General features: G+C 33.9%; 3 protein-coding genes and 1 long non-coding RNA gene across 8 annotated transcripts; 1 reads left to right on the plus strand and 3 right to left on the minus strand.

The window, feature by feature from the left end:
- The first annotated feature begins 513 nt into the window (after positions 1-513).
- On the plus strand, positions 514-21,914 carry LOC117133976. The gene is made up of 3 exons (XR_004458063.1): positions 514-595; positions 11,849-11,853; positions 21,904-21,914. It is a non-coding gene; the product is annotated as an uncharacterized LOC117133976 (long non-coding RNA).
- LOC117133975 lies at positions 605-6,363 on the minus strand. Of its 3 annotated transcripts, XM_033291269.1 has the most exons (3): positions 3,556-6,363; positions 2,942-3,485; positions 605-2,865 (listed from the first exon to the last, which is right to left on the minus strand). In XM_033291269.1, the coding sequence occupies exons 1-3, from the start codon at positions 4,031-4,033 to the stop codon at positions 2,739-2,741; spliced, it is 1,149 nt and encodes a 382-aa protein (XP_033147160.1). In that variant the 5' UTR covers positions 4,034-6,363; the 3' UTR covers positions 605-2,738. The 3 variants fall into 3 exon arrangements, 1 of the variants encoding a protein (XP_033147160.1); XR_004458062.1 differs by having other exon boundaries at positions 666-3,485; positions 3,556-6,361; XR_004458061.1 differs by having other exon boundaries at positions 2,809-2,865; positions 2,942-6,361.
- Positions 6,979-8,069, minus strand: LOC103867942. The gene is made up of 2 exons (XM_009146038.3): positions 7,240-8,069; positions 6,979-7,042 (listed from the first exon to the last, which is right to left on the minus strand). Exons 1-2 carry the CDS (start codon positions 7,555-7,557, stop codon positions 6,983-6,985), a joined length of 378 nt encoding a protein of 125 aa, XP_009144286.1. The 5' UTR covers positions 7,558-8,069; the 3' UTR covers positions 6,979-6,982.
- LOC103867943 (probable WRKY transcription factor 21) lies at positions 16,885-23,871 on the minus strand. Of its 3 annotated transcripts, none has more exons than XM_033291270.1 (8): positions 23,731-23,871; positions 23,402-23,499; positions 23,144-23,223; positions 22,957-23,024; positions 22,340-22,738; positions 17,502-18,091; positions 17,298-17,423; positions 16,960-17,214 (listed from the first exon to the last, which is right to left on the minus strand). In XM_033291270.1, exons 5-8 carry the CDS (start codon positions 22,361-22,363, stop codon positions 17,070-17,072), a joined length of 885 nt encoding a protein of 294 aa, XP_033147161.1. In that variant the 5' UTR covers positions 22,364-22,738; positions 22,957-23,024; positions 23,144-23,223; positions 23,402-23,499; positions 23,731-23,871; the 3' UTR covers positions 16,960-17,069. The 3 variants fall into 3 exon arrangements, with proteins under 3 accessions (XP_009144287.1, XP_033147161.1, XP_033147162.1); XM_033291271.1 differs by having other exon boundaries at positions 23,700-23,851; XM_009146039.3 differs by lacking the exons at positions 22,340-22,738; positions 22,957-23,024; positions 23,144-23,223; positions 23,402-23,499; positions 23,731-23,871 and having other exon boundaries at positions 16,885-17,214; positions 17,502-18,238.
- Between the last annotated feature and the right edge of the window lie 1,016 nt (positions 23,872-24,887).

Consider the following 24,887-nt stretch of genomic DNA (forward strand, 5'->3'; position numbering starts at 1 on the left):
TACTGACTATTCGTCCCTTCTTTCTAGGAGCCAGCTATAAAATTAAAACATATATTAATATAGTTATTAAAAATAATGTAAACAAAAATTTTTAGTTGTACTACATCTTCGAAGATTCTGTCGGCTTCTTCGGTGGACAATGTGATGGGTAATCCATCGGGAGACTCCTGAGTTAGTTGCGTCTCCCGTTCTTCAATCCGAGTAGCCACTGCTTGAGCGAGTTTCTCAGATGCAGGATCCACAAAAACTCCGTCGGATGTGGCGTGAGTCATCTTGAATAGGTCAGACAGAGATGGTAAGACTCCCGTCTTCTCCAACTACAAAAAAAAAATTATTAAAAATTATATTAATTGAATATTTTAAAATAAATATTTAAAACAAAACTTACAACTTCTAGACGGATGCCTGCATGTGGTTTTTGGCCGGTTATGTGAAGCATGGGCAAATTACCATCTTTATCCTTCGTTTTTCGAGAAGCCGAGCACGAATTGGCCTTTTTGATCGAAGAGGGGTGCTTCCAATAGGCGATGAGGCCATCCCACACATCCTTCGTGAGCTCAGTGGGCTTTCCCTCATACCCGTCGAGCTCCCAATTGTCCTTCCAATCAGAGACTGTGTTGCAGAGGCGGACCTTTGCTTTTGCAACGAATTTCGCCTTCACCATCTCGGTGATTCCCAAAGACCAATGCCACTTTTGCTGAAACAAAATTAAAAATTTTGAAGAAATTACAATTAATAATTAATAATAATATTTAAAAAATATATACATATTTAAAAATGAAAATTTAATTAAATTTAAAAATCTTACCGTAAACATTTTAAACCAAGTGATCTTAACGTAATTTGGAGTCTTGCTCCAGTTCGGATATGCCCCGTCGTAGTAACCCTTAATCGTTTTCGAAACGCTCCGGCCAACACGGTTGTTAGCCCCAAACCTGAAAGGAAAACAATTTAACCGTTAGAAAATAAAAATAATTTAAATTTTAATGTAATAAAAATTTATAACTTACCAATATGTTCATGGGGGTTTATCGGGGTCTAGAACATCCAAACCCTCCCGTCCAGGCCGGGCAAGCAAATCCTCCACCATATATCTCGCGAATGGGGCATATGAAGGCACACACAGATCCGGATGAACTGCACCTTCTGGGATAGGCTGAGGTGCAGCCGCTGGAGGAGGAGGTGGAGGCATCTGCGGTGGAGGCATCTGCGGTGGAGGAGGACTCCAAGCAACTCTCTGAGAAGGCTGAGAGTCTGGAACTGCGGTGGAGGATGATGGACCGGAAGACGATGGACCGGAAGAAGATGTACCGGAACCATCATCGCCAAACAAATCTCTATAACTAGGTGCTGCTGATTTTCTTCTAGGAGCCATCTAAAAATAATTAAAATAAATTTAATCAATTACGACATAATTAAAATATTATTCCGTTACCTAACTAATCACCTAAACTAATTCCGTTACCTAACTAATCACCTAAACTAATTCCGTTACCTAACTAATCACCTAAACTAATTTAAAAAAAAAAAGAGAGAGAGAAGAGAGAGTTTACCTTAGAGAGAGCAAAGGAATTTGGGAGGAATGAGCGAGGCAGCCTCGCTCTCGGCGTCTCCTTATATAGATTAGGATTCGTCGTAAAAGCGACGTAAATTTACGACGAATTTACCAGGCCCGCGTTTTTCCATTTACGACGAATTTACCAGGCCCGCGTTTTTCCATTTACGACGAAATTACCAGGCCCGTGTTTTTCGATTTACGATGAAATTACCAGGCCCGCGTTTTTCCATTTACGACGAAATTACGTCTTCTGTGTTATTTTTACATCGATTTTACGACGCTTAACCCTAAACACCGAGAATGAAATCCCTAAACCCCAAAGTCACATATCATCTAACATCATATCTTATTTCATACTACTTCTTACTCTTTCTTTTAGAAAATGTTACAATAGAGAAATCCAACATTTGATACATATATTACATCACTCTACATCGTTTTCGTTCTCATCACTATTACATCACTCTAAATCGTTTCCGTTCTCATCACTATCATTACAATCATCATCGTCACTTCTCTCGAACTCGTCTTCACGTGTTTCATCTGTCGCATCTTCGGGAATATCTTCATATTGAAAGTTTTGCGGGTCGATCAAAAGGATTTCATCAGTTGGTTGTTCTGGTACCTCAACTTCAGTGATAGCGTCTTCTTCTTGCAAGGGCGGTTCTTCTCCAACGACAATGCGTTCACGAGGTGTAATTTTGATAGCAGTTACCCAGTTTATCCCGGAAGTTCGAAGCCGAGGATAAGGAAGGAAGCTAACTTGCTCGGCTTGTGAAGCTAAAATGAAAGGCTCAAATTTGTTGTATATTCTCCCAAAATTGACATCCACAACACCAAATTTTTTATACCGAATCCCTCGGTTCACAACAGGATCGAACCATTCACATTTGAAGAGGACGCATTTTAGCTTCAATAACCCCGGAAATTCCACTTCAATAATCTCCTGCAATATCCCGTAAAAGTCTGTTTCACCTTTCACACATATTCCGTAGTTACTCGTTACCCGATGTCTCCCATACTCGTATGTGTGAAAGGTAAATCCTCGTGTGAAATACATAGGTGATGTGGTGACCTTTGCAACTGGACCTTGAACCAATTCGTGAAACCATACGGGATAATAAGGATCGTCGTAATCAACCTGCAAAAAGCATATATATATTCTTAAACACTAACTTAATTAATATAATAGTATGAGATATATTACCTGTGATTTTAACCACTTGACAAAGTGCTTATCTTTACGTGTATCCACATCAGTTGCAGATATTCTTCGTATTGCTTCTTCAACTTGAGATACAAACATCCTGCAAATTGAACAAATAATCAAATCATACATAATTAACTTCAATTCATATAATTAACATTCATAAAAATATTTACCTTTCAAAGTAACGGGTCATTGCATCCTCGCAGTTGAGCAGAATATAAGTGTGGGCACTATGTTTATCTTCTTCACATGACCACCATACTTCTTTCGTTTTACCACCAAACCGTCCAATTTCGCAGAAAATGTCAGGAACACCATCAATTGGATATGATGTCGGTACTCCACCATCATCATATCTCCTAGGAACTCTTTTTCTCGTACGAACAGTTGGAGCAAAGTAGTATGATGTGAAGTTAAATGTTTCGGCTGTCAAACTCCCCGCAACTATTGAACCTTCTACCTTTGCAAGATTTCTTGCTTTCCCCTTCAAATGTTTTATCTGTCGCTCATACGGATACATCCATCCGTTGTGAACAGGTCCACGAAGCAATGCTTCATACGGTAGGTAGACAACTAGATGCTCCATGACGTCAAAAAATGAAGGAGGAAATATCTTCTCCAGGTTGCACAATATGATCGGAATGTTCTGATGAAGTTGTTCGATGACTTCTTCTTTGAACGTACGTGTGCTAAGATCTCTGAAAAATGCTCCGATGGCTGTATATTTTAAAAGGAATCAAATTAATAACATTTCATAACATATGTATATATATAAATTTATAATTACCTGCAAGTGCTTCGTGGACATTTGCTGGAAGGAGCTCGGCAAAAGCAAATGGAAGCAGTCGTTGCATAAACACATGACAATCATGACTTTTCATTCCGGAGAACTTTTGACCTCGTTCAATACATCTTGACATATTTGAAACATAACCATCAGGAAACTTAACTTCCGATGCAACCCAGTCAAACAAGGTTGTTTTGGCTGCTGATGACAACCGGAAGATGGGAACAGAAACGTTTCCATTGCTCTTGATATGTAACTCACTTCTTGAGCAAATATTAGGTAAGTCCATCCTTGACTTTTTGTTATCTTTTGTCTTCTCAGGGACGTTAAGAAATGTATTCATGATGTTCTCAAAAAAGTTCTTCTCGATATGCATGACATCCAGATTGTGGCGTAAGAGAAGATCCTTCCAATAGGGTAGCTCCCAAAATATACTCTTCTTATGCCAATTGTGAGATACACCATACCCATCAGGCATATTTCCAGGAACATGTCAATTTCCTCCAACCTTAACTGTTTCCTGAGCTCCGTAATAATCAATGTCCGCTTCGATCTGCTGGCCGTTGAGATATGGAGGAGGACTGTCTCTGACAATTTTTTTGTGTCGAAACAATGTCTTATTTCTTCTGTACGGATGGGCAAGTAGAAGAAAGCGACGATGACAATCAAACCAACAACTCTTCCTACCATTCTTCAGTTGAAAAGCATCTGTGGATCCAAGACAATACGGACAAGATAATCTTCCATGTATTGTCCAGCCAGACAACATCCCATAAGCAGGGAAATCACTTATCGTCCACATTAGAACTGCTCGCATCGTAAAATTGTTTTTCAAGGAACAATCGTACGTCCTCACCCCTTCTGACGACAATTGCTTTAGCTCTTCTATCAAAGGTTGATGAAAAACATCAAGAGACTGTTTTGAATGCTTCGGCCTTGGGATTAATATGGCCAAAAATAGAAATTCTTGTTCCATGCACATATCCGGCGGTAAATTATACGGCGTAAGAATGACTGGCCACAAAGAATATTGTCTACCAGACATTCCAAATGGACTAAATCCATCGGTGCATAACCCAAGATAGACATTCCGAATATTTGTAGCAAAAGCTCCGTGTACCTTGTTGAAATGTTTCCACGCTCTTGCGTCTGATGGATGTGCAACCTCACCATCTCTCTGGACATGTTCGGCATGCCACCTCATCGACGCAGCAGTCCTCTCAGATTGATATAATCTTTTCAATCTGTTTGTAATTGGTAGGTACCACATCCTTTGGTACGGTACCCTATTCCTCCCACGGCCTTGCGGTTTGAATCGTGGTTTTTTACAGAATCGACACTCTTCTAACTTGTCATCTTCCTTCCAGTAGATCATGCAGTTGTCGATGCAAACATCAATCATCTCCGAGGGTAACCCAAGACTATAAACCAATTTCTGAATCTCATAATAAGATTCAGCAGACACGTTGTCTTCTGGCAAATACTCTTTAAACAACTCCGCCCATGCATCCATGCAATTCTCAGGTAAATTATGATCCGTTTTAATATCCATCATCCTAGCTGCTAGAGACAATTTAGAGAGACCTTCTCTACAACCAGTGTAGATTGGTTGATTTGCAGCATCTAGCATTTCATAAAACCTTTTTGCATCCAAATTAGGTTCTTCTACATTTCCAGTTCCATCAGCTATTGTTGTAGTTGTTTCTAAAAATGCATCACTAATCATATCTTGAACCCTATCATGATCTACCATCTGCTCCTCTTGATGATAATTATATTCATTATGCACATGATTTGGTTCTTCATTATGATGAGCATCCTCAAAATTAGCATTACTACTACTAGCTTCATTTCCCCCATAACCCTCTCCATGTTGATACCAAATGTAGTACTGTGGTGTAAATCCTCTGTTTACTAAATGATTCCATACAGTTTCACTACGTGCAAATTTCGAATTCTTGCATTTTGAACAGGGGCAGAACATCTTACCGCTTTCCTGCGTGATCGGTGTACAGCCCGCCTGGTGCATGAATGTCTCTAGCCCGTTCAGAAATGCATTCGTCACTCTCCCGTTGGAATCTTTGTGCAAATACATCCAACTTCGTAACTCGTAAATACTACCGCCACCGACCATTTTTTCTTCTATTTTTTTTAAAAATTTTTTTTTCCGTTTGGGTCTTGTGAGGAAGAGAGTTGTGTGTTGTGAGGAAGAGATTTGTGGGAAATGCCATATATATAGAGAAATTTTCGAGTTGGGTAGTTGAAATATAACAACGATTTTACAAGGAAACTTTTACACGGATTTTACATGGTTTTTTTACAACGACTTTACAACGAACTTCGATAAGTTTTTCACCTAAATACAACGGTAACATGATTCGTTGTAATGTCGATGTAAAGTTTTCTTTTCGACGTACTTGCGTCGTAATATTACATGGCGTTTACGACGAAATTTGGTTTCGTCGGTTTCGTCGTAATTGCATTGTTAACCCACCATTTACTATTTCTAAGACGACGATAAGGAACCTGTGTCGTTCGTCTGTCTGCCAATTCAGTGGAACGACAAGGAGAAAGTGGACGGAAGTGCAGCTGGTTTGTACTTGAGAGGAACCTTTGACGATGGTCGGAGGTTCCACTCAAGTATAAACCAACTGCACTTCCCTCCACTTTCTCCTTGTCGCTCCACTGAATTGGCAGACAGACGAATGGCTCATGTTCCTTATCGTCATCTTCGAAATAGTAATTGGTGGCTGAATGAGGAGCAGAGTCTAAACGCCATCAGGTTCGAGAGGAAGAGAGTTGTGTGTTGTGAGGAAGAGAGTTGTGGGAAATGACATATATATAGAGAAATATGGTAAGTTTTACATGGATTTTACATGGAAAATTTACAACGAGTTTACAACGAATTTAGGTAAGTTAAAGCACATTGAATACACGTTTTCACCTTTATATAATGGTAACATGATTCGTTGTAATGTCGATGTAACGTTTACAACTATTTCGAATTCCACGTACTTTCGTCGTAAACTTACATTGACTTTACGACGAAATCCTTTCGTCGTAAATTACCATGGAGTTTACGACGAAATAATGTCTTGTCGTAATTGCGTTGTAAAGCTGATGTAAATTTACGAGGAAATAATTTCGTCGTAAAACACCGTTGTTACTGCTACGTTTTCTTGTAGTGTTAAAGTTAATATGTTTTCAGTATATGGATATACCAGAACTGCTAACGAAAGATCTGCCCCTAATCCTTTGATGACTATCAATACTAGAGCCGGTGTCCGCGCTTCGCGCGGATTAGATGTTTAATTAAAGTACCAGTAAATTAAAATTGGGAATTTCTTGTTTCTGAGAAGTTTTGTTTCTTTTAGAATGTGAAGACGGTGGAAGCGCGTCATCTGTTTCTCTTTTAAACTAAAGTAAGTCAAAACCGGGCGCTCATGGAGAGGCTGGCCATCAACCAGCTTAAGGTGGCTAACAACATCTACAACACACAGTCAAACGGTTAGAAACAATGTATTAATAAGCTATACGGGTTTTGAATTTATAAAACAAACAGATGGTTAATAAGTTCGGGATGTTGTATAAGTTTGAACTTGATAAGAAATCATCTAATTCTTACTCTTCTCCGCTAAAACAAATAAAGTAAATATTTTTTTTTTCAAAGCAACGCTAATATACCTCTTCATCGATCATAAGCATCTCAATCCCAAGAAGGATGTCAGGTCCTCCTTTCACATTCTTGCGAGCTTCCCAGTGATGAAGAAGCCTAAACTGCATGGTGGAATCTCCTAGCCCTGGTGAAACATGTCGGAAGAGGAGAGGGGAAGAAGCTTTGCCGGTGAGGATTGCGGTTTGTTTGCCCATGATGAAGGTATGGATTTTTTCGATCTGAGGAAAGAGTGATGTGGAAGGATGTATAAATAGTCTGAGAAGAAGAGAACACAAAGAGATAGATATCATCGAGCCGGAGGAGAGATGTGGAGGGTCAATAGTCATCTTGATTAGAGGATTTATGGCAGACGACTAAGCAGCCCAGGGACCAGGACGGGGACCGGAAACCGGGAGGGGAACAAGGACGGAAAACGTCAAACTTAAAATTCATAGATACGGATACGGCATATATATATATATATATATATATATATATATATATATAAAATACCTATACATCAAATAATTGAAACATCCCACATAAGATTTAAACAGTTTTTAAAATAGTTAGAAAACAATAGAATAAACTAATAATAGTTATATGACCAATACGAAAATAAACAATCAAACATATATATATATATATATGTGTGTCAATTGTCCTAAGCTAAACATAAAAGTAATAGAAAATCTATAGTATTAGTATAAACAAATTCAGATGGTTAAATATTATTTTTGAGAAAATTTCAAAAAACACGTTAGGTCACTTGGTTAACAGTTGTAGACTATAATTTTTGGGTTCGACTTTTTTTGTTCGTATAAATGAAGGTCAAAATGGTCATTGACATTTACCCTTCATCTTCTCTACACTAGGGGTGGGCGTTCGGGTACCCGTTCGGGTTCGGATCGGGTGTTTCGGATTTTCGGGTATTTCGGTATAGAGGTGTAGAACCCGTTCGGGTATTTCTGTACTTCGGGTCGGGTTCGGGTATTTTAAGTTCGGTTTCGGTTATTTCGGATCGGGTTCGGATATTTAGATTTTGAAGAAAAAAAAATGAAAATTTTCATTTCTCAAATTTCTTGTATTTAAATATATAACTTTTCACTTAACTATTTTTTATTTTTAATAGATTGCATGGTTAATAGATTTGGACATAACATTTTCAAACTAAAAAGACATTAATTTGGTTATTGTTTTTAAATTTTGGATGTAACTTTTTGTTAATTGCTGAAATAAAAAGTTTGACATGCATTTTAAGCGAAAAACAAATCATCTTCTACGTAATTGTATGTATATCATATGAATTTAAAGTATGTGTAGTATCAATATAAATATTTTATATAAAATGAAAGATGTAAACTATAAATATAAGGTTAATTATCATATGTTCGGTTATTTTCGGATATCTATTCGGGTTCGGATATTACCCGTTCGGGTTCGGATATCCAATCTCTCCTAATTCAATACCCGTTCGGATATTTTGCTACTTCGGTTCGGATTTCGGTTCGGGTTTTTCGGATCGGGTTCGGGTGCCACTTCGGATTTCGGGTAAAATGCCCACCCCTACTCTACACGATCTGAAACTTAATCTATAGCCGCCAAAAATTTTCTTACTTGATTTTTTTTATCAACTTTTCTTACTATTGATTTCTATGGTTCCATCATCTCATTTTAATTTTTTTTTAACATGTAAAAGATAAATCTAAACATTTCTTAGTCATATTTCAAGCAAAAAAAATCATGAACATGGCTTAGAAACGTTTCTGAGATGTCTCGGTTGACTAACCAAACCGTCCCCATTTGAGTCCTCTCCGTCTGTACCCGTGCCGTACCCGTCCCCGCGCCGAACCCGATACGTGAGACGGCACTAAGTCGGCGTACCCGTGCAACTTGACGATTGAGGTTCCATCTTGAATGGAGGCGTTATGCGGGAGGCGATGGGGAAGGGAATCGATGTCGGCATCGAGACATCGATAGATGGGAGGCTGATTGTGTTTCGCTTAGAGTTACGGGGGAGATGATATTTACTTTGGACATAATACGTAAGAGGCTGGGCCAGTACGTGACTTTTTTTTTAATTTTTGGGTTGAAGCCCAGTCTGGGATGACATGGCATATTGGTTGGTCAGGAATTTTTTTGCCTATGTGGCACACTTTGGAAGCCTCCAAAATAGTCTCTTTTATATAGTAGGATATAAATGAGTTATTTTTGGGTTATCATCTACATACTTTTTTTATGAAGGGGTTATCATCTACATACGCCAATACTCTTAAAATAAAGTAATAACATTTTTGGTATCATCTACATATATGCTAATAATCTTGAAAGAAATAAACTTTACCTTATCTATAGTTTTAATTATATGGGATACTTGTTAGTTGCCACCACCCCTTTGGCCATTCAAACACGTCATTTAGGAGGCGACTGGTTTTCCCGCTAGCACCCGCAAACGCAGCTTTTGCGGTTGGTAGCGGTTGTCGGCGGGTTGTAACAATCACTCAAATCGCTCTAAATCACTCTAAACCGCTTCAAACCGCTTCAAACCGCTTCAAACCGCTCCGAATCTCATAAATTCAAAAGCTGGCTCCAGCTAGCGTTTGCGGTTGCGGGCGGTTGCGGGAGGTTAAATTTTTTTTCTTTTTTTAAAAACAATATATATACAAAAGTAAAAATATTTAATAAAAAATTTAAAATTGATATTATGAAAATATTAAAATATATCTATTATATTTTAATTAATATTATAAAATTTTATAATAAAACAATTTCAATAAATTTTAAAAAATTAAAATTATAACTTTCTAAATATAAATTTTATATTTATTATAATTTTATGATTTTTGATATTTTTATAATTATATTAAATGTAAATATTGTTAATTTATTATTTGACTGTTACCGCATTTGGTAGTTAACCAGTCATAAGTCACCCGCAAATGCACCAATTTTTAACCGCAGTACCAGTCGTACAAATCTCTTAAAACCGTTAAAAATCGCAACCGCCCACATCCACAAACTCCCGCAACCGCAACCGCTGCGTTTGAACCAGTCAGACCCTTATTCATAGTGCAAACGCCAAAACCTCAAAAATAAATTTTTGCTAGAGATTATTTCCACAAGATTTCACCTAGTAACAGAAATTATGGATAATATTTACATATAATTAATGTAAAATAAAGTTTCAAATATTTTATATTTCAGAAAAATAAATGAATAATGAGGAAGATATGTGCCTATATATACTATTTTGACAATAATATTCCTATTAATTACGATCTTTCTAAGAAACAAACAAGTTTCATCATGTATTGGCTAAGAATTTGAACAATACCACCCCCCCCCCCCCCCCCCCCCCACCCCTCACCCAGAAAAAAAGGATTCAACTAAAATTTGCAGTTGCACCATTCTTTCCCAAATTTGTAATGTCACTCGTACGAATAAAATGACACGATCTCATATATATATATATACATGTATATTTTATTTTTTTCGTCTCATATCTTGAATCAGTACTACGCATGCTTTAGATAATGACTCCGAGTGGACGATTTCAACGAGATTTTAGAAAATCATTTAAAAAGAAAGATGAAGGAGACCATAATCCTATTCTTTTATTGTGGAGTAATGCAACAAGATTGTGCCATTGTGGTATATAGTTGACTCTCCATATTTTCGGAATCTTTTGGCTTTGGCCAAAGAGACCAGAATTTAGTGAAAAGCTGCCTGTTTAGAGCCATGAGAAGTGATTGGTTCAACCTATGGCTAATGGGCTATAGAACCACTATAGTTCATATCTTCTCCAATCGGCGTTTTCGACACAACCAATTTTGTTTATACCTAGCTAACACATAAATATAGTTCTTTATGTAGACTACTATCTTTTTTTTTTTTGTCATCTGAAAGATTATATTATCACAGGTGAAATACAGTCGAAACACACCTAAGCCGGCAAGAAACATTTTTCTTCCGGAGCCATAAGCCGGCAAAGATCGAAATCTTTCCAGAGCCATAAGAGAAAACTACTAGACAACTAAAAACGATTTACAAGAAACTCTAATACATAAGCCAAAATCCAAAACATAAACGAAGGAGTAGCGTTGATGATTGCAGTCCAAAACGCAGAGCACATCGATCTCCAAACAAAGGATAGAGACAGGTCCAAGAGACTTCATAGAGAGGGGTAGGGGACCTGAAAAAGATTCCTATCCAAAGAGCCAAAACATAAGGGTGGAGGATCCTCAAAGTTCCCGCAGCAACGATCCGGTACTTACATCAGTCCGTCCATATAGTAACATAGGTGAGCCCAAATGGATCTTCAAGGGAGACACGAATACTGAAGCACTCCAAAGAAACTTACACACTGAACATGGCTAAATAAGAGTTCTTGTAAACCATCTAAAACCGAAGATTAAATGTTTCTGCTGGATAGAAGAGCCAAGAAACCTCTGATGCCTCACTTGAGAGACTGCCAGACCAAACCCGAACAATGAAGAACCCACATCTGAACCAGCTAAAAACGACCACTGCGAACCAGAAACCAGATAAGGTCTTATGTAGACTACTATCATTCAGTTTAATATTTCGCGCACTTTTAACTTTCTTATGAAAGTATTATCTTGCGAGTGGTCAAAATAGTGAAAGTATTTTAAAAATAGTTAAGAATTTTTTTAGTTGAGTTGAATCCAACTCTCTATTTGGTCTTCGACTGATTACCCATTAAACGCAGCTAACCACAAGACAGACGAGTGTTTACGCATAGCATAAGAAAATTATTATACTTTTTTTTTTTTTTTGATAAAATTACAGGAGAACTTACGAAACTTATTGCATTGATTAGCGACGAAGTTTATACTTATCCCACTATTTCTAAGTTGTTTTGATTAGCGACCAAGTGTTTTTAGTATGAAACTTCTTGTATTTTCCTCCTATACTTCTCTCCACACGAATATCTGGATTTGTTTGCTGAATGTTTTAAGCTAATTTGTATGAGTTAATCTTCTATAACATTCAGCAATTGTGATATATGATCAGGCCCAGCTTAAAATGTATGTGGGCCATGTGCCATACAATAAATTTTACCTGTGTAAATACATGATTTTAAAAATTAGATCCTTGATTTTAAAGAACTCTAAAAATCAAGGCCCTAAAAGAGGTAAAACTCAAAAAGTCAGGACCCTAAAAAAGGTAAAATTCAAAAAATAAGGGTTCTAAAACAGGTAAAAGATTATAATGAAAATAAGGGAGCCCAGTGCATTTGCACCTTCAACACCACCCCGAAGCCGGCACTGTATATGATTTTTCTTTTTCTTGGAATTAAAATGTAACATTGCGGTATATGATAAAATATGTTGAAAGGTTTTAAAAGATTAATTTAGCTATTCATGTCACCAAAATGCATATAACTTTTTGGACACATAATTCTAGAACAAATATTGTTTGAGATGAAGTAGTAGAAATTTGTGTGATCTATTATGAAGTAATTCGCGACATAGTGTGAATGCGATGATCGAAATATTATTGTTGGAAGAAATTATGTGCCTCTTGATTTTCGATCTATGATTCATAAACTCTTTGCCTCCTTCTTTTATTTTTACTTTGTTTTGTTTTGTCTTACCGGTTTATGTGTATTAATTTCTTAGTTTTTACTTCTTTTCGATCTCCATCATCATTTCTCTTTTCTCACCTGCCCTTTCCTTTTGCTGATTTCTTCTATCTGATTTTACTCTTTGCTCGTAACTTGATGACGTCTCCTATCAATGAGATTTTGGTAAAATATTTATACTCCTATGTTTTTCTCGGTTGTGGTTCCCGATGGTTTGTCGTATTGACTTGCCTACTGCGCACAGCTTTCCTGCTAGCACTACTAGCAGATCTATCAATTCTTTCATTTGAGTAGGATTTGGATTCTGACGTCGATCCCAATGGGTGGGGGGGGGGGTCACCACACAACTTATGTTGAAGGTTCCTTCGAGCAGACTTTGGTGGTGATTTCTGATAATGTGTTCCACGCTTAGAGATTTATTAAGAACACCTTAATGCTGATGCTAGGAATGAGCATAAAATCCGTAACCTGAAATTCGAACCGAATCCGAATAAAAAAACATGATTCGTACCCAGTTTAAAATAAAATAAAAATATTCGAATGGGTCTTGTAGGTGATACAAAACATATACTTGAAGTGTTATTAACCGAATCCGAACGGGTAACCCGAAAAAAACAAAAAAAACCCCAAAAAAAATCGATCTGAACGTCCAAATTAATATGCAATATAAATATTAGAAACATAAATATGTTCTTCAAATATTCAATTCCATATTTACTTTGATATGATATCTAAAAATAAGTATTTAAAGTTTGAGTAAATACCTTAAATACCCAATTATATATAAATAAGTATTTATTTTTTATGTTTGGCTTTTAAATTTTAAATTTTATTGTGAGTTTATCCGAACTGATCTGATATACCCTGAACCCGAACAATATATGGTTACTTTATGAGTTTTACGATATGATACAAATTATAACTGAAACCGATGTGTTATATCCGAATCTGACAAACACTTAAAATTTTACTAGAATGAGAGCTAGGGTATGATACAATTAGAACTGAAATCCGAAAAACTAGATCCTAACACCAACATGTATCCAAACGCTTGCTGATCCTATCATAGTTGATGATATTTATATTTTGTGTCTAGTGGAAAAAATGATGTTGGTGGATTCATAAATGGGCCAGAAAAAATTAGTATAAGGTCCCAAATCTTATATATTAAAAGAGAAGTCATGACTTCTTTCATGTGCGATTTTTTTTTTATTTGGACCATCACTTAGAAATCTTATTAAATATATTTTATTAAGAATAATAATACATAGAATCTTTAAAATACTTTAATCATAATATCTTTTGATATTTTTTTATTTAAAATATAAATATATTTATTTTAAAAATCTAACAAATCTGTTTTAAAAGATTTTTATAAGATCTTCATTTTCGAAATTATATTTAAATATTTTTAATTAATTTCAAAATTAGTTTGAAATATTATTATACATTAATAAATTCAGTAATCATTTATAAAATAAAAAATAAAAAATTCTGTAATATTTTATATATTATATAATCATAATCAATCATATTAAAAGAAAATTATTATATTGAGCTAAGTATAATAAAATTGAATTAAATTTATAAATTTTATAAATTTTATTTTCATAAGCATAAAATATTTATGTTCAAAAATAAAATCTAATATGTTGGTAAGATGGATTAAGCAAAATATATAATACATGTATAAAATTAACATGTATTTCTTTAAAGCTTATAATATAAAATCTTTGTAACTACTTTAATCATAATATATTTTCATTTTAAATATAATATATATTTATATATTATATTTAAAAATTCTAATAAATCTGTGTAAAAGTATTTTAACAATAATTTAATATATTTTAAGTTATCGTTTATAAAATGAAAAATAAATAAATTATATCCTATTTTACCCACTTTATAGTCATGATCATGTTAAAGTACAATTATTATACTTAAATAAATATGCTAAAAGTATATTCAATTGATAAATTTATAAATTTTATTTTCATAAATATAAATTATTTATTTTAAAAATATAATATGATGAACGGCTTAAAATTAACAAACCTTATAATACATGTCTAAAAATTAACATATCTTAGACTTTTGTATATACAATAATATATTATCTAAAATGAATAAGTATAAAAAATATTAGTAAAAAGAAAAACAGCTTTGAAACACGGGTCAGAATTTAGCATAAATTAAATACAAAATAATTTTTAAATATGTTTTCTCATGAATATAAGAATTTGCTTAATACTAAATGCATATACAATAAGATAAATATATAATAAGAAGTAAAAATACATAAAATTTTAACCAAATGATTAATTATAACATGTAAATTATAAAATTATTATATTTGAAATATTTATATAAACATTTAAGTATATGATTAATGTTAAAAAAATATCACTAATGTTTAAAAATAATAATTTATGTATAAAAAAAGTAAAAACAAACATCCGCGCGGTTGCGCTGGTCAAAATCTAGTATATTCTTACAATTGCAAAATGTCGATGACTGCCATCTAATTTGCAAAAGGGTTTGTTCAATTATGGGTTCTATGAATCATTAAGCCAAACTGCAATTTCGTAACTAGGGGTGGGCGTTCGGGTACCCGTTCGGGTTCGGATCGGGTATTTCGGATTTTCGGGTATTTCGGTATAGAGGTGTAGAACCCGTTCGGGTATTTCTGTACTTCGGGTCGGGTTCGGGTATTTTTAGTTCGGATTCGGTTATTTCGGATCGGGTTCGGATATTTAGATTTTGAAATAAAAATTAAAATTTTTATTTCTCAAGTTTCTTGTATTTAAAAATATAACTTTCAGTTAACTAATTTTTTTATTTTTAATAGATTGAATGGTTAATAGATTTGGACATAAAATTTTAAAACTAAAAAGATATTAATTTAGTTATTTTTTTTAAAAAAATTGGATGTAACTTTTTGTTAATTTTTGAAATAAAAAACTTGACATGCATTGTAAGTGAGTAGCAAATCATTTTTTCGTAATTATATGTATATCATATGAACTTAAAGTATGTGTAGTATCAATATAAATATTTTATATAAAATAAGAGATGTAAACTAAAAATATAAGGTTAATTATACATATGTTCGGTTATCTTCGGATATCCATTCGGGTTCGGGTATTATCCGTTCGGGTTCGGGTATCCAATCTCTCCTTATTCAATATCCGTTCGGATATTTTGCTACTTCGGTTCGGATTTCGATTCGGATTTTTCGGATCGGGTTCGGGTGCCACTTCGGATATCGGGTAAAGTGCCCACCCCTATTCGTAACATTAACGAATCGAGCTATTTTGTACTTTGCAAGACTAATAATATTTCCTCAAATGGAAGCAGAGAATAGGGGTGGGCGTTCGGGTACCCGTTCGGGTTCGGATCGGGTATTTCGGATTTTCGGATATTTCGGTATAGAGGTGTAGAACCCGTTCGGGTATTTCTATACTTCGGGTCGGGTTCGGGTATTTTTAGTTCGGTTTCGGTTATTTCGGATCGGGTTCGGATATTTAGATTTTGAAGAAAAAAAAATAAAATTTTTTATTTTTCAAATTTCTTGTATTTAAATATATAATTTTCACTTAACTATTTTTTATTTTTAATAGATTAAATGGTTAATGGATTTGAACATAACATTTTCAAACTAAAAAGATATTAATTTGGTTATTGTTTTTAAATTTTGGATGTAACTTTTTGTTAATTGCTGAAATAAAAAGTTTGACATGCATTTTAAGTGAATATCAAATCATCTTTTATGTAATTATATGTGTATCATATAAATTTAAAGTATATGTAGTATCAATATAAATATTTTATATAAAACAAAAGATGTAAACTAGAAATATAAGGTTAATTATACATATGTTCGGTTATCTTCGGATATCCATTCGGGTTCGGATATTACCCGTTCGGGTTCGGATATCCAATTTCTCCTAAATCAATACCCGTTCGGATATTTTGCTACTTCGGTTCGGATTTCGGTTCGGGTTTTCCGGATCGGGTTCGGGTGCCACTTCGAATTTCGGGTAAAGTGCCCATCCCTAGCAGAGAAGACTAATAAAACATGGAATCATTAAGAGCAATAATAAACTTGAGAAACGAGTGTTGACAAATCCTACATTTTTACCCCCTAAACCCAACAACTATTGCAGTACACCCCTAAAACAAAGGCACTGCTCCGGATTCATATATCACACAATAATGGAGCAAAGGCACACACACAAGATACAATAAAAGTTAAGTTGTCATGGCTTGAGATGGCAATTTGGGGTGGCTATGCTCTGCTTCATAAGTAACAATAAGCATTGCCGGATCTTCCAAGCATCTCTCAACGTGCTTCCTCGCTGGACAACCTCTCATGCTACTGCATTTGTAATATCCCCTGCACACACACATTATTATTATCCTCGCTGATCAAATGTTTTTGTTGTCTAGTATGAGTTCATCAATCAAGAGAGAGTGTACCTGGGATAAGGAGAGCCCTTGATGGGTTTCTGACCATACTTTCGCCACGAATAATCATCAGGAGGGATATCTGCAACCTTGTTACTTATAGCAGGCACTCTTATCGATCTCCTAACCCTATGTTTCCTGTCAATTTCCAACAATGTTTTAATGCACAATCTTTCATTCTCTGTAATGAAATACAAAACAAAACATGCAAATGACCTTTTCTTAGAGCAGTGGCATCGGCTAGAGCTCCCGCATTTGATGAGGCATTTTCTCTTAGAGTGCTGAGAACTCTGAACCCCTACCAAATGGAAGGAGTTGTTTCCTTCTACATTAGCAACGCTGCCATCTATGCTAAGGGATGAAACAAAGGATCTAGTGGATGACATGGTTTGAGTACAGCTCGAGTTGTCAAAACTCAAGCTTATCCCGCCGTTGCACTTCCTTAGCATAATCTCACCTTGACGTTTCTGTTGTTGTTGCTGCATCTGATGACGGTGAGCCTCCAAGCGTTCATGTAACTGTTGATGTTCAGGAAACATATTCTGATGGATTGACTGGTTAAGCTGAAGGAGAGGCGCTTTTGCTTTTACATCTGAGTTCAAACTGAAGGACCTGGTCCCTAAAGTGAGGGAATCAGTGCTCAACTCATGGAAACCAGACCGGAGCACCTTCTGAGATGGTGGAGGTTCTGTTCTTTGGTGAACAGGATCAAGGAAGATGCTTTGAGACAAATGGGTCTGAGGTTCCTTAGCTCTTCTAAACCTGGCATGACCCACACTAGTAGTACTTAACAGACTCGACGCTCTCTTGAACATAAACACAGCTTCTCTAGTCTCAGACAGTAAACTCACGTTGTTGTACTCTTGATCTTGTTGATGTGGTGTACATAAGAGGTTAAGAACTCTATGAGAACTCTCTACAGCTGCTCTGTTGGCTCCTTCTATCTCCTCCATGTCTTTAAAGTTTAAACCTCCAAAGACTCTTAAAAAAAACAAAATCACTAATCTAGCCTAGAAACCAAAATGGGAAAGACCCAGATAGTAAAGTTTCCATTTTTACACAAACCCATCTCCACAGGAGACAAAAGAAAGAAGTTGCCTTTCTTAAGCTTGAAGAAGAAAAGATACAAGCTTTATCAAAGGAGGATCAAACCGAAACGAGAGAATGATGAGGAAGCGAAAGCAAAACGGAGGAGGTTCCTTGCAAGGTTTAAAGATAGGGGGGGTGTTAATGAGTTGTCAAACTGAAGATTCCTCCACCATCTTTCATTAAAGAGGTTCGAGAAAACGAAAGGTGTGAAGAGAAGACTTTCTTGACTCTCTCTCTCTCTCTCTCTCTCTCTCTCTCTCTCTCTCTGTAGCTTCTGCAATCACTCAACCACATCCCTCTGTTTTTTTTTATATTGTGATTTTACCCCAAAAACCACTGTGTAGAAATCATTTCTAAAGAAAAAAAAGACGAACTTTTATTCTGGCAAAAGCAAAGAGAGAGAAGAAAAAGGACGAAACCGGCTTCTGAATTCAGAGATGGGCCCCATTTAAAGACCTTAACTTATGTGAGATTTTGATTTAGAAATAATAATTAAACTAGGTTTTTGATCCGCGATCACAAAGCGCGAATATATTTTTTGTTGATAATCTATTCTATTAAAAAAGCAGTATGACCAGTTGATAAAAGTTGTGTCCAACTATTATTCTTTCTATTTAAAAGTTTTTTAATTATTCTCTTTTTTATTTAAACACTAACTGCTGTTAATCTTATATATTTCTACCGAATATAGTAACCACCTCCATTAGTTAATTCCTATATTCTCGGGAGTCGGGACCCATAACTCCCAAACATAAAAGAAGGTTCTTTCGTGCTTTAATTTGTTTTTTGTTTCAATCATCTTGAACGATCATCATATGATCAAAGACAATATGTTTACATCGATTGTTGGGCAATTGTATATTTGTTTGCTTGACCTAAATGGATCCATTATAAAAAAGAGAGTACAATTGCTACATTAATAAAGCCTAACCTAAAATAAATATAAACTCACTTTCAATGGTATTTGTTAACTTAATAATATATAGTTATAATTAATATTTGTTATTATCGTGATATACAGTTACCCAACAGCCCATGAGTAAAAATCAATATAAAAAAATATAATCTAATAATATATAATTTTCAAAATTAAATCAAATTTTACACCAATAAAATAAAAATCAATTAAGCTAAATAATATATAACGAGAACTGTTTTATAAGAAGCTTAAATTAAGTAATATCCATTCTATTAAATACATATATATATATATTAAACAGAATATACTAAAATTATTTTTTCAAAGATTTTTTAGAAAATTGTTCTGTTTTCGGTGCGGGTTGGATTTCATATTGGTTTTTGGGTATAATACTTTAAGAACTGTTCGAATATATAAGCCATGTTTAATAAAGTATGAAACTTTGATTTTCGGATCGATTCCGAGTCGGGTTTTTTAAGCACGAATATTCTTGACTAATTATGTTAGGTAACTACTAAAAAATATAATATATTGTAAACTTTACGAATAAAGTTTAAAAATAATTCTAAAATATATACGACACAAATGTATAGTTATGTAACTTGACATATTTAATATGGTTACCAAAAATTATATTAAATTAAATTAATATTAAATATAAATATGATTACAAAAAATAATACAAAAAAATATTTAAGAAAATTCAAACAAAAAATATACCCGCCCTTTTAAGGGCGGGTCAGAATCTAGTTTCTATTAAAAAATATATAACCTTATTTGTTTTGATTAGATAGAACATAATTTAAAACTTTACTATCATGATGTTTCTTAAAATAGTGAGATGTAAATATTTTAGTTTTAATTTTTTCCTAAATATATTAAATATAAGTTTTTTTAGTTTTGCAAGACTTTATATTATACCAAATAGTTTAAATATGGTGTTTTTGTATTTAAGCCGGATCTGCAATCGAACCAGTAAATTAAATCTAATGACATGTAGAAATCTATTTAAATTTTATTGAAAACTTCATTAGTTAAAAACTGATAAAATCTCGTAAAAATACTTGAAATCCATCATTAACCCGCAAACTGACACAGTTGTTAATTTATGAACATGATTTACTATTAATTTTTTTTTTTTATTGATAATACATAATAAATTATATTTTTGTCTATTTTTAATAATTTTGACTTGCACACGTCATCTTTTTTTTAAAAAAAATTATTTTTAAAAAAGTAAAGGTTTATAATAGAAGATTTGTTTTGGGCCACTGAACAATAAAAGATATTTTATGGGTACGATTTTGCAAAAGTAGTGTCGATGGAACACTATCTATAAAAATAGTTTCTTTTTTCCACGGCAGTATATTAGATACTAGTGGTTTGCCCGCGCTTCGCGCGGGATTTTTATCATTTATACAATTTTATTGTGAACTTTGTTGTTGAATATAATTTTTTTTATTGTAAATTAACTATTGGAGCTGCTAGTGTTAAAGTTTATTTATTTTTATTTAGTAACTAATACTCGCCTCGAGGTGGTGCTAGTTGTGGATAAGGGAGAGTATATGCTGGGAACATGGTAGGGGTATTCAATGAAACCAACTAAAACCAAATCGAATCAAAATAGAAAAAGAGGTTTACGTTTGGTAATACCGAATATACCGAAAGAATGTTACTTTAAAAAAAAACATGGTATATAGATATGATATGGTATATAACTGAGCAAACTGAATAAACCGACTAATTAATAGTAGTATAGTTATATGTAAGTTACATAAATATAATTAATAATATATACATAATTTATTTTATAGATATGATCTTCATAATTAAAATGTTGATTTTAGTAATTTAATATTTTGTTTTAAGTTAATCTTTTCCAATCTTTTTATCAAATTAAACAAAACATAATTTTTACCTTTTTGTTGAAAAATATATAATATTTTTTATTTAATAATATTATAGATCACTAATTTTCTTATTTTTATTCTATAAAAATATTATTATTATTAACTTAATATGTTTAATAATTATTTTAAATAGTAAAATAAAAAAATAAAAATATTCTATCTAAAACCCAAAATATCTTCATGTTTTATTAAAACCAATATCTACTCATATAAAGTAAATTCACAAAAAAATATTACTAAAGATAAATATATTTATGTTTTTTTGGTATAAACCCAAACAAACCAATAACCGATGGTGTATAAACCGAACCAGACCGAATTAGATATTGTTTTAGTATGATAGATTTTTTTATAAACTTAAATACCAGAAAACCGAAAAAACCTAACTGAGACAGAACCGGAATCTGAATTGAACACCTAGAATGTGGTTACCCTTTGAAGTTGAGTTATATTTTTTAATAATGTGTGATTGTATTGTGAATATCTTGAAAAAAAAAATTGGTTTAGTAAGTGGATTTATTTAAATATGAATGGAAGTAGTTGGACAATATATTTTATTTGTTGTTTACGTAAACGTGCATGGTGGCTTATTATAGCTGCATGTGCTTCAAATGAAGAAGACAAAATTTTAATTTGCTTATAAGGTTGCATAGCTTCATTAGGAACCATTTATGATGTTTAGCTAGTTGTCTCTTGGCAGAAACAAAGTTTTTAAAAAGAAAACAACAACATTGTAGCTCACTACGTCTTGTGCTCAAGTCATATGGAAACTCGAGAACACCTCTTCAGAAGACGCTCGTATACTCAGCAGATTTGGAAGGGATTGACAAATAAACTGTGGCAGGAAATTATGATCTACGTTCGAGGGTTTGCCAAATGTGTGAAACATGGTAGGAACTTTTTTTGTGTCAAGAACTTAAAAAAGAAAACATTATGTTAGTGTCAAAAATAAACATTGTGCGTCTAGCTTACTCGGCTCGAGAGATATCCAATTGTGACACATACAACACTAAGACATGTGAAGTTCCGTTAACTGCCAGCTTAGACAAACCGAAATCTGAAACATTAACCCTCATGTGTTTATCAAGTAATATTTTACTTGTGTGACTGCTTGAACATACCAGGTGTGAAGATACTCGAATCCTACACAAAACAATCATAAACCAACAAAATCAGATACCTCAAAATGGTAGGAACATAGATTGTAACACTTTGTTTTGTACTAAGGTTCACAAGACCTCTGGCTGCATCTTTAGCTATTTCTAACCGTTTAACCAAAGTAAGAGGCTTTAGAGAATGCATCCATAGCGTTTTTTGCCTCGTCTTGTGGATGCATATCTCTAGGATTTGTTCTCACCCCAAGCAAACTGGATACACATTTTGCTAATTCTCCATATAAGAGTTGTGGACTTGTGATGTATGACAGGTATGTAAATATGAGTATGTACCTTTTCGTTGCTCAAGAGGGTCGAAATGTAGATGCTACTGCGTTGAATGAAAACGGAGGAGATAATGTTACATGCTCTCCTTGCAAGCTTCATTTGATGAATATAGTTGGGGACATGTGGATAAAAAAAGGTTTAATGAGAGGATGAGATTCTCATCTAATAAGATCCCAAAGAATAGGAACAAAACAAATTTATTTCACTTGCTTACTACTGGGTGATACCATAGGTTCCCAAATAAATCCATGTTTTAATGAGGAAAAAGTAAAATTTTACATTATATAATTCATATGTATGACCAATAATACCTTGTCGAAACTCATCTGAAATGTATTGATGAATGAATTCCCATTTTTTACTTATGGGCCACCTCTAACTTCAAGAGAGGAAGAATGTTAGGCTCATATTCGTAAGCACTTCAAGATATAAATGAAAGAAAACTTATAAATGGAACTCAAATCAGAACGTTTGATCTGCCGGATCACAAAATCGCACCTTCACTCATAGATAGTTTGCGTCTGGTGAAGCTGCTTTCTATGAGCTGTTACGATCGTTTAAGGCTCCAGAGTTCCTATCTGAAACACAAAACAAATCATCATCTTCATGAATGAGTAAAACGATCTGGTTTCCCAAATTCATCACACCTAAACGCAAATGATCATCATAGTCCCTAATATTATGAAGCTCCTAATTCAACAAAACAGAGAAACAATAATAAGAAGAAATTAAGACTGTGAAGGGAAGTAGAAATACCTTTCCATCAACCAGAACCGTATCAAAACTACCAGCTCTCCACTCTCTTAACATTGCGTCCCTCCCGTAAACGAAGCAGTCTTGTCACAACACTCTCCCTACAACAACCAGCCTTCAGCTAAAGGGGTATCAAATTGGGAGTTAGACATTACCAGAGGGTTTGAGGGAGAAATTTTGGGATCTATGAGGTCATAGGTATGAAGGGATTTGGAAAGAGATCTCAGCCCGTATATAAATAATCATTGAGAGAGGTACAGAAAATAGCAAAGATGCATTGAAGAGGATGTAGTGGGTTTACTCGATTGAATGTAATAACTACAGAACCTTACTCTTGCGCCCCAAAGTGGAGGTGAAGCGGTACGGTTGTTATGTCGCAGAGCGTTGTTAGCCTCCGACCTCCGAGTATCACAGATTTGTTTCCGATTAGGTTTGGGTTGGGCCTGATATTAATACTTATATAAAACAGAAAAAGTGACAGGGTTATTAAGTTGTTAATAAACTAATTATAGCCCAATAAAAACTTAAGTCCAAACCAGCATGTGCGTAAAAGTCTAAAATGTCGGGAAAAAGAAGGTGGACACGTGTCCAATTTTAAAACACTCTCTGCTGAGGTGGCTCAAGGAGGAGAGTTTCTGTCCTACTTTATTAGTATATAGATTTAAAAAATCTAGTTGTTACCAATTTTGAGAAAGCAAATAGCGTCGGATATACCGAACATTGCTCAAATTTAATTATGAAACAACTTCTCGGGTCTATTTTCTTGCCTTTAATATCGGCTGATATATTTTGATATTTATTGATTCTTTAAAATTGGGAAAGTTTATAATTAATTGTATGTTATTAATATCATAACTTAATTCATGCGAAATCATACCTAAAGATATTGTATCTAGTTATCAATTCAAAGATGTTTGAAAATGAATATCAGATACCATAAGTAGGTGAAATTGTGTAAAAGTTGTTAGGGATCAAAATACATTATATATTTGATTTATAATGTACCATAAATAGGTTCATTGATTTACAAAAGTTGTTATGGATCTAACACAATTCTTGGTCAAATCTAATTTATAAAATACCATAAAATAGATTAATCTATGATTTTTAGTATAAGAATCAGGGTTTACGGTATAGAAAATGGTTTGACATCAAACACTGCATAAATATGAGTTTCAAAAAATATGGTACGACTCATATAAAAGTTAAAAAAGAATGTCATCTGTTTAGTCGACTTACAATCTACTATTTTAGACATGAAAAGATTATGTTAATTATAAGCATAGGCATAACTATGTAGTCATATTTAGTAACATATTGACATAACCGTATAATGTTAATGTAAATTATGTTGCTAAACGTTTGGAATATGTACGTGTAAAAAAATGAGTTTTTAGATTTCATGTGACACCTAGAGAAAATATAATAGGTTAGAACAAATAATTGAGAAAATATAACAGGTTAGATCCGATAAAGAACATTTAAATCT

This window comes from Brassica rapa, chromosome A05 (assembly GCF_000309985.2).
Source record: "Brassica rapa cultivar Chiifu-401-42 chromosome A05, CAAS_Brap_v3.01, whole genome shotgun sequence".
Taxonomy (NCBI): domain Eukaryota; kingdom Viridiplantae; phylum Streptophyta; class Magnoliopsida; order Brassicales; family Brassicaceae; genus Brassica; species Brassica rapa.